The sequence below is a fragment of the Nicotiana tomentosiformis genome, chromosome 1, assembly GCF_000390325.3.
Source record: "Nicotiana tomentosiformis chromosome 1, ASM39032v3, whole genome shotgun sequence".
In the NCBI taxonomy this organism is placed as follows: domain Eukaryota; kingdom Viridiplantae; phylum Streptophyta; class Magnoliopsida; order Solanales; family Solanaceae; genus Nicotiana; species Nicotiana tomentosiformis.
In genome coordinates, this window is record NC_090812.1 from 105,131,562 (window position 1) to 105,142,517 (window position 10,956).

The 10,956-nt window shown below is 44.7% G+C and overlaps 1 protein-coding gene across 1 annotated transcript; it reads left to right on the plus strand.

Moving 5' to 3' along the window:
- Positions 1–7,868: 7,868 nt before the first annotated feature.
- Positions 7,869–10,506, plus strand: LOC138908187 (uncharacterized). Its single transcript, XM_070198836.1, has 4 exons — positions 7,869–8,055; positions 8,131–8,517; positions 9,290–9,942; positions 10,090–10,506. The coding sequence occupies exons 1-4, from the start codon at positions 7,869–7,871 to the stop codon at positions 10,504–10,506; spliced, it is 1,644 nt and encodes a 547-aa protein (XP_070054937.1).
- Positions 10,507–10,956: the final 450 nt, after the last annotated feature.

The window sequence follows — 10,956 nt, forward strand, 5'->3', positions numbered from 1 at the left end:
CAAATCTCGGTTTTGAGGTTGTTTACTAGAAATGTTGACCCATGTCAAACTTAACCTTTTAAAGTCAATATTAAGGAACTAAGTGTTCCTATTTCAACCCGAACCCTTCCAAACCCAAACTAACCATCCCTGCGAGTCATAAAACAATATAAGAATGTATGGGGAGTCTTATTTAGGGGAACAGAGATCTAGAAAGTAAAATGACCAGTGGGGTCATTACATTCTCCACCTCTTAAACAAACGTTCATCGTCGAACGGGTCTAGAACCGTACCTGGAGTTCCGAATAAGTGTGGGTATCTACTCCACATGTCCTCCTCGGTCTCCCAAGTCACCTACTTGAATGGTTGACCCCTCCACTGAATCTTTACCGCAGATATCTTCTTAGACCTCAACTGGCAAACCCGCCTACTAACAATGGCAACTGGTTCCTCCTCATAACCCAAGCTCTCATATAACTTAATTGTGCTGTAGTCTAACACATGCGAACTGTCGGCATGATACTTCCGGATCATAGACACGTGGAAAACTAGATGAACTCCCGATAGACTGGGAGGCAAGGCAAGCTCATAAGCAACCTCCCAAAGTCGTCTCAACACCTCAAATTGTCCTATAAACCTTGGGCTCAACTTGCCCTTCTTCTCGAACCTCATGATTCCCTTCATCGGCGAAACCTTCAAGAGAACCTTTTCGCCCATCATGAATGATAAATCACGTGCCTTCTGATCTGTGTAACTCTTCTATCTAGATTGTGCTGTACGAAGTCGCTCCTGAATCAACTTTACTTTTTCCAAGGCATCCTTCACCAAATCAGTACTGTATAACTTTGCCTCACCGGGCTCAAACCATCCGTCGGGCGAACGACGTCGCCGACCATATAAAGCCTCAAATGGAGCCATCTTAATGATGTACTGATAACTAGTGTTGTAAGCAAACTCGGCAAAGGTAAGAATCGATCCCACTGCCCTCTAAAGTCAATCACACATGCTCTGAGCATATCCTCCAAGATATGAACCGTCTGCTCCGACAGTCCGTCGGTCTGCGGATAAAAGGCTGTGCTGAGCTCTACCCGGGTCCCCAACACACTCTGTACTTCCCTCCATAAATGCAAAGTAAACTGAGGGCCTCTATCTGATATGATGGAGACAGGCACACCATGCAACCGAAGAATCTCCTGAATGTAAATCTGGGCCAATCTCTCTGAAGAATACGTGGTCACCACTGGAATGAAGTGTGCCGACTTGGTCAACCTATCGAAAATGACCCAAACTGCATCAAACTTCCGCAAGGTCCGGCAACCCAACTACGAAATCCATAGTAATGCGCTCCCATTTCCACTCAGGTATAACCATCTGCTGGAGTAGGCCACCTGGTCTCTGATGCTCGTACTTAACCTGCTGGCAATTAAGGCACCTTGCTACTTACTCAACTTTGTCCTTCTTCATCCGCCACCACCAATAATGCTGCCTCAGGTCGCGATACATCTTCGTAGCACCTGGATAAATAGAATACCGAGAACTATGTGCCTCCTCTAGAATCCTTTCCCTCAATCCATTAACATTAGGGACACATAGACGACCCTTGAGTCGCAGAACACCATCCTCACTGATAGTAACCTCCTTGGCACCACCTTGTAGTATTGTCCCTCTGAGAACCAATAAGTACGGACCGTCATACTGGCGAGCCTTGATCTACTTGAATAGTGAAGACTGGGCGATGACGCATGCAAGAACTCGGCTGGGCTCTGAAATATCCGGCCTCACAAGTCTGTTAGCCAAGGACTGAATGTCCGAAACTAATGGCCTCTCCTCTGCTGAAATGAATGCCAAACTACCCATACTCTCTGCCTTTCTGCTCAAGGCATCCGCAACCACATTTGCCTTGCCCAGATGATAAAGGATGGTAATATCATAATCTTTTAGTAACTCAAGCCATATGCGCTGCCTCAAATTGAGATCCCTTTGCTTGAACAAATGCTACAAGATACGATGATCGGTGTAAACCTCACATGACACCCTATAAAGATAATGCCTCTAGTTCTTAAGAGCATGAACTATCACGGCCAACTCTAAATCATGTACATGGTAATTCTTCTCATGGGGATTCAGCTAACGCGAAGCATATGCAATAACTCGCCCCTCCTGCATCAATACACAACCCAAACCAATACGTGAAGCATCACAATACACAATATACATCCCTGAACCGCAAGGCAACACTAATACCGGTGCTGAAGTCAATGCGGTCTTGAGCTTTTGAAAGCTTGCCTCGCAATCATCGGACCTTCGGAATGGAGCACCCTTCTGGGTCAATCTATTCAGAGGTTCTGCAATAGATGAGAAGCCCTCCACAAACCGACGATAATAACCTGCTAACCCCAAGAAGCTCCTGATCTCGGTCGCTGTGGTAGGACGAGGCCAACTCTGAACTGCCTCGATCTTCTTGGGATCTACCTTAATACCCTTGCCTGATACGACATACCCCAAGAATGCTACGGAATCCAACCAAAACTCACACTTGGAGAACATAACATATAACTTTTGCTCCCACAAGGTCTGAAGCACCACTCTCAAATGCTGCTCGTGCTCCCCCATGCTACGCCAATAGATCAAAATATCATCAATGAAGACAATGAAAAGTGAGTCAATATATGGCCTGAACACCCGGTTCATCAAATCCAAAAATGCCACCAGGGCGTTAGTCAACCCAAAGGATATCACTAGAAACTCGTAGTGGCCATATCTAGTCAGGAAAGCCGTCTTCGGAACATCCAAATCATGAATCTTCAACTGATGGTACTACGATCTCAAGTCAATCATAGAGAACACCCTGACATCCTGCAACTGGTAAAATAAATCATCAATACGTGGTAACGGGTACTTGTTCTTAATGGTAACTTTGTTCAACTGGCGTTAATCAATGCACATCCGCATAGTCCCATCTTTCTTCTTCACAAATAACACTGGTGCACCCCAAGGCGACACACTCGGTCTGACAAACCCCTTTGCTAGCAACTCCTCAAGCTGTTCTTTTAATTCCTTCAACTCTTTCGGAGCCATGAGGTACGGTGGAATAGAGATAGGTTGGGTACCTGGAGCCAAATCAATATAAATCTATATCATTATCTGGTGGCATGCCTGGAAAATCAGAAGGAAATATATTGGAGAACTCCCGGACCACGGGCACTGAATCATTCGCCGGAGTCTCTGTAGTAGTATCCCAAACGTAAGCTAGATAAGCCTAACAACCCTTCTCGACCATGTGTCGAGCCTTCAAAAAAGAGATAATCAGATTAGATGCACTAACAGACGAACCCTTCCACTCCAGTCTAGGAAACTCTAGCATCACCAAGGTAACAATCGTGGCATGGCAATCAAGGATAGTGTGATATGGGGAAAACCAATCCATGCCCAGGATGACCTCAAAGTCGGTCACATCAAGCAACAAAAGATCCTCTCTAGTCTCATAACCACAGAAAGTCATGATACAGGATTGATAAACCCGATCCACAACAACAGATTCACCCATTAGAGTGGACATATAAACAGGAGTACCCAAGGACTCACGAGGAACACCCAAGAAATGAGCAAACGTAGATGAAGCATATAAATATGTAGACCCTGGATCAAATAGTACCGAAACATCCCTACCGTAGACAAACATAATACATGTGATCAAGGCATCTGAGGCTAATGCATCTGGTCTGGCTGGAAAGGCATAGAATTTGGTTGGAGTGCTACCTAGATGGCCTCCACCTCTAGGACGGACCCTACCCACCCGCCCTCCGCCTTTGGGTGGCCGGTCGGCTGGTGTGGCAGCTGGTGCTGTAATCATAGGCTGCTGACCCTGTATGCACTACCTTGCCCTAAAACCTGTGGCAGAACCTCCTCACATGACTGAGATCCCCGCATTCGAAATAACCCCTCATTACGATGGACGGCTGACCTGAAGTCTGACCCTGATGGCCTGAATACCGGCTGGAGGAACCCTGAATAGCTGGTGGGCGATAGGAGCTCTTTGGCATGGCGCTGAAATAGGGCTGCATCGGAACACCCCGAGGAGGTAGCTGTGCTGGATATGCGGGCCTGCTAGACATACCTTTCATAAACTAACTTCTGCCCCTAGCCAGAGCACCACTGAACCCTCATGAATATCAAACCCACTTATCCCTCATCACCTGCTCTCGGCTCCACTGACGAACACCCTCAATCCTCCAAGCTATCTCCACAACTAGCTCGTACTAAGTACCCTTCTCAACCTCTCGGTCTATAGTGGCCTAAATACCAGAGTGCAAACCTGCAACAAACCTTTGCACTCTCTCTACATCGGTAGGAAGTATCATAAGTGTATGGCGAGACAACTCAGAGAATCTCACCTCATAGTCGATCACCAACATCTGGCCCTGCTGGAGCTTCTCAAACTGAAACCACAACTCTTCCCTCGGAGAGGGTGGAATGTATCTGTCCAGGAAGAGACGTGGGAACTGGTCCCAAGTCATGGGAGGAGAACCTGCTTGTTTGCCGAATAGATAAGACTACCACAATCTACGGGCCCGGCCCTCCAACTAAAAGGTGGTAAAGTCTACCCCGTGGGACTCCAATATCCTCATGTTGTGCAGTCTGTCCCTGCACTGATCAATAAAGTTATGAGGGTCCTTATGCTGCTCACCTCCAAAGACAGGAGGATGTAACCTGGTCCATCTATCCAATAGCTTCTGCAGCTCGCCGATCGTAACTGGTCCGGGCTCAGGTATAGCTGCTGCAACTGGATAGACTCTGCCCACGGGTAATGCGCCCGGGGTCTAATATATGACAGCTGTATGCCTTGGAGCTTGAGCGGTAGGGGTATGTGCTCCCCCTTCTGCCTGAGATGTGGCCGGGTCCGCTGGAAATAAACCAACCTGAGTCACAGAATCCATGAATTGCATCATACATCCCATGACCTCCTAGAATCCCGGTGCGTATATGAAATCCTCCAGGGCTGGCTGTGCTACAGGCACCTCACCCTGCTACTCAATAATAGGTTCCTCTATTGGATCCACTGGTGGCACAACTGGGGCAAATCTGGGACGTCCTCGTCTTCTACCACGGGCTGGAGCCCTCCCTCGGCCTCTAGCAACTGGGGGAGCAGCTCCTCCATGATCGCGTACCTCTGCCACGCACATTCTCACCATATGTGAGAGAATAAGAGAAAGATACTTAGCACAACATCAACTGCATGATAGGAGATTAAGAAAGAGTGGTTTCCTAACACCCTATAGCCTCTCAAAGATAAGTACGGGCATCTCCACACCAATCCACAAGACTCTATTAGGCCTACTCATAACTTGTTATAACTACGTGAACCTAGTACTTTGATACCATGTTTCATCACCCAGTTTCTCCTATAGGTCGTGACGGCGCCCAACGTCACCGCTAGGCCAGCCAACAGTGAACTAAACATGAGGCTAATCTTTTAATAAGTTTCCAAGTAATTAAATTCTATTTATTAAGAGATTAAGGAGTAGAAGATTTAATAAAATAAAATGAAGGCAACTGAGCGTGCAAATATAGTGACATAAATACTCCAAAACCATAAAGTCTACTAGTATGTGTGCCAAGACCTGCTGTCACAAGTGTATGAGCAACTAGTAGAATATACAAAACTCTAACTACTGTCTAAAATAAAGTAGACAAAAAATAGATACAAAAGAGAGACTATAGGTGCTGCAGAATGGCTCAGGAAGCAGCTCACCGCTAGGCCTCAGGGTAACGTGGGTACATGCCGATATGACGGCCAGATTTTCCTGCCTCAGATCCTACATGATTAGTGCAGAAGTGTAGCGTGAGTACATAACCAACATGTACCCAGTAAGTATCTAGTCTAACCTCGAAAAAGTAGTAACGAGGGGTCGACTTCGACACTTCCTATGGGCTAACTATAAAATACAGAAATTCTAAATAAGCATGGGATATATAAACAGTAAAATTAACTCAATAACAAGCAGTAAATACAATATCCTTTCACTAATCATAAATTCCAAGTCAAATTCTGTCATTAATAATTACAGCCTTTCAAGCCATAAAATAATATCAATTATAATTAGGCTCTGAGTATTATTATGCACGATATATGCCGAGGTCGTACAACTCGATCCAGAATAATGTGTACACTACCGAGGGTCGAGCGGCATGACAAGTAGGGATTTTAACCTATTATTTGCTCTCTTTTACTTTTGTTTAGGGCCAAAAATGCGTGAAGGTATTCCCAAAAACTAATAAAATATTCTTGCTTGCAGGGATTGTTCAAAATGAGCCAAAATAGTCATAATCAACTCATAAAGGAGTCAAAACTTGAACAAAAAAACCAAGACTGGGCCAAAAGATGTGAAACACGAACCGCACAAATATTGTGTGGCTGCGAAAGCTACAATGCGGTCGCAGGCACTATTTCGAGGTCCGTGAAAGGAAGATTCAGAGAGATGGATTTTTGGGCCAAAACATGAACGCGGACCGCGTCAGAAAGGTGCGGCCAGGAAAGTACCTGCGCGACCGCGATTGGAATTATGCGGACCGCGATTGCTTAGGTTCAGAGAGCTCACATTTTAAGAAAAAACAAGAAGTGCGGTCCGTGTCAAGATTATGCGGCCGCGGAAGTCTCCTACACGACCGCGATGGAAATTACGCGGTCCGCGAAACCATGCTCAACCCAGATCCAGAAGTGAAGAACGCGGACCGCGATCGGAATTACGCGGCCGCTATAGAAAGAGTGCGGCCGCGGTCAGAATTACGTGGCCGCGTAACCTCCGCAGGGGTATTTTTGTCCAAAACTTTCAGCTTTGTATAAATAGAACTTTTTGTCATTTTTAGAGGGGGTTGTGTATTTGCTGAGCACGTGAGACGGATGAAACTTCCCTTTTGGGAAATTTTATATTATATTCACCTTATAACATTAGATTTTCATCTTTTAATCTAGTATTATGAATTTTATCTTCTTTTCATCTTTGATTTATGCTATTTATATGAGTAGCTAGACCCATAGCTAGGGTTGTGACCCAGCCCTAGTGTGGGTATTTAATGGGTACTGAATTTTAGGGTTTGAATGTTTATGGGTTAGTGATATTTATCCTAGTTCTTGCTAGAATTGTAGAATTAGTGGTTGCAAACAATGATTCATGCCTTTATGACTTAGTCTATTCTTGAGAAAGAAGGACTAAGTCTAGGAAAACTAGGCTGACAAGGAATTTGTTTGAACTCAAGAAATTGATAGCCACAATTAAAGGGTTAAACCTAGAGATAGTAATACCCGACTTGAGCTAATATCACGTGACTTGCATGAATACCCATTTGGACTTGAGAAAGCCAAATTGGGCAAAATCACTCAAACTATCGAGAGGTATAGAGTGAGTACTTGGGTGTGATATCTATATTATGACCCCAAATTAATCAAGCTTGCCCTAGATTCTTGCTACCCATTAGATATCCACCTAGGCGGAAGTCACTACCCTAGGCCTTTTAAACACTTGAAAACCAACATAAAAAAAATATTGTACTTAGATTTAATCATTGTATACGATAGAATACAATTAGAAGTAGAATCAAAACCAAAATATGTAAAAGCGTAATTAGGAACAAAATACGCATCTAGACTTAGATATAAACCTAATTCCAAATCAATTAACTCCCTGTAGATTTGATCCCTACCTTGTTGGGTAAAACTGCATTGACCATCCTCGCTACTCAATAGTAGTGCAGGCTTGGACCCGATCGATGTTTTGCATCGTTGCCGGGGATTTAGACGGTCTTAACTATATATCTAACTATTTGTGTGTTTTGTTCTTCTTTCCTTCTGTTTTTCTAATTTTTGTGTGTCAATTGCTTTTAGGTACCAAATGGCTCTTAACGAGGCCCTCAGACATATTCCTCAGGGGGAGGAGGTAGATGAAAATGAAGTGGATGAGGTTCATCTTGAACCTCAAGTACAAAGAAGAGGCCGCCCGCCTCATGACAACGTTCCAAACCCTCCCCCACCTCCTCCAAGGGTAGCACACCGGGTGTTGCCCAATGAAGGCTATGCAAGTGCAATCGTCCCGCCCCGGATTCGGGCGAGCAATTTTTAAATAACCAATGTCATGCTTACTCTATTGGAACAAGGGGGTTTCTTCACCGGAGCTCCACGTCAGAACGCATATAAGCATATCAAAGGTTTTGCAGACACATGTTGGGGGAGCAAGCAGACAAATGTATCTGAAGATGCTTTGAGGTTAAGTCCTTTCCCTTTCTCACTTAGAGGGAAGGCTTTGGATTGGCTTGAGAGGCTACCCAACCATTCCATCACCACTTGGGATGAGTTGGACGAGAAGTTCATAGCAAAGTTCTTTTCTTCGGGACATATAGCAACATTGAGAGATGAAATCCTTGCTTTTAAACAAGAGCCAAATGAACCGTTACATGAGATTTGGGAACGGTACTGGACAATGGTCAAAGAATGCCCCAACAACGATATGACTGAAGCAATGATCCAGCAAACCTTTTATAGGGGTATCAACATAACTAACCAGTGTGTGGTGAATCAGCTCGCAGGGGTAACTTCATGAACACGCCATATTCAGAAGCATGTGAAATATTAGATGAGATGGAGGACACCTCTTCAGCTTGGCAAAGTCGGGCCAACGTTCCTCAGGGTGACTCTAATGTTATCCACCTTCACAAGGAACTTCATGATAACGGACAAGCCATAGCAGAGTTGACAACTACCATGAATCAGTTAGCCAAGGCACAACTTCAGCAGGTTCAGGGGCCAAAGCAAGTAAATGCCATGGAAGGAGTGAATGTAATGGTTAACAAGAGAAGACAAAGAGGTCAACAAGTTCAACACAATCAGGATCAATTTGAGCAAAGTGGTAGGGGTACAACCAAGATGACTCTTATGACGATCAAAGTGAAGAGGTTCAATATGTGAACAATTACCAAGGTCAAAGGAGCAATGCTCCAAATCAACAATAGTGGAGATCACAGGGAAACAATCAAAATTGGGGCAACCAAGGCCAAGGGAATTGTAATAGTGGCAAAAACAACAATCCGAACAATTGGAGGAACAACAATCAAAATTGGGGGAATCAAGGAAATAACCAAGGCAATTGGGGTGGCAACAATAATAGTAATTGGGGAGGCAATGGAAACCAAGGGGGTTGGAACAACAATAATCAAGAGAACTGGGGGTCGGGCTTTCAAAGGCCCCCGATGTATCAACAACCCAACAACCCGCTTCCATATCCGTCACAAGGGCAAATTTCTTCCAATAATGAGATAGGACGGATAGAAAGTATGTTCAAACAAATGATGGAAAGAAACGTCGACTCCGATGCCCAAATAGCCTCCTACAACACTTCTATCCACAACTTGGAAGTCCAAATGGGTCAAATTTCTCAAGCCTTGAATACTGTCCCTAAGGGGGCACTACCAAGTGATACGGTAGTAAACCCGAAGGGTGGAAATAATACGGGCCATGCTATGGCGGTGACTACAAGAAGTAGTAGAGGTGGAGTTGCTAGTAGCTCCAATCCAAGAAAGATCGTGAATGATGATGTAGTTGTGCAAGAAGAGGATGAGCCAAAAAATGATGAGAATGTGAACGATGAAGTGAGGATAGACATTGATGAAAACGTGGAGGAGATACAAGAAGATATGAACCCGTCTAGGGAACATGTGATAGACATACCAGATCCAGTAGTGCCCAAAGCCAAGGCTCCTTTGCCAAGGCCTCTTCCTCCATACCCTCAAAGGCTCGCAAAGCAAAACAACGAGAACCAATTCAAGAAATTCATTGATATGATGAAAATTTTGTCCATAAATGTGCCTTTGGTTGAAGCTCTAGAACAAATGCCGGGATATGCCAAGTTCATAGAGGACTTGGTAAAAAAGAAGAGGTCAATGAACTGTGAGACGATCAAAATGACACATCAAGTGAGTGCCATTGTGCATTCCATGGCTCCAAAGCTAGAAGATCCCGGTGCCTTTACAATTCCATGCACTATTGGTAGTGCCGATTTCGCCAAAGCTTTGTGTGATTTGGGAGCGAGCATTAATTTGATGCCATATTCTATGTTCAAGACATTGGGGATTGGGCAACCAAGACCTACTTCCATGAGGTTGCAAATGGCAGACCGAACAATGAAGAGGTCATTGGGGATAATTGATGATGTGCTAGTTCGGATTGACAAGTTCATACTTCCCATAGATTTTGTGATACTCGACTGTGAGGTTGACTATGAGGTGTTAGTCATATTGGGGAGACCTTTCCTAGCTACAGGGAATGCCTTAGTTGATGTGGAAGATGGGAAGCTCACCTTCTGGGTGGGCGATGAAAAAGTTGTGTTCTATGTGTGCAAGTCAATGAGGCAGCCTAATAGCAGCGAAGTATGTTCGTTTGTGGATCTTGTGACTGAGGTGATTGTTGATGACACAAGTGCTATGATTAATATGGAAGATCCTTTGGAAGCTGTGTTGTTGAATCATGATGAGGATTAGAAGGAAGGCTTGGTAGAATGTGCAAATGCTTTGCAAGGACTGGGATCTTACACATATGGACCCAGAAAACTTTCCTTGGACCTTGAGAACCGGAAGACTCCACCAACAAAGCCCTCAATCGAGGAGCCACCCACATTGGAGTTGAAGCCCTTGCCTTCACACCTCAGGTATGAGTTCTTAGGCCCTTGTTCCACATTATGTGTTATTCTCTCTTCGTGCTTAACTAACGTGCAGGTAGATTCCACCATTGTAGTGCTTCAAAGAAGGAAGAAGGCAATATGTTGGACATTGGCAGATATTCAGGGTATAAGCCCCGCCTTTTGCATGCACAAACTCATATTGGAGGAAGATGCCAAACCCTCCGTGGAACATCAAAGGAGGTTGAACGAGGCCATGCAAGAGGTAGTCAAGAAAGAGATCATCAAGTGGCTAGATGTAGGGGTTGTGTAC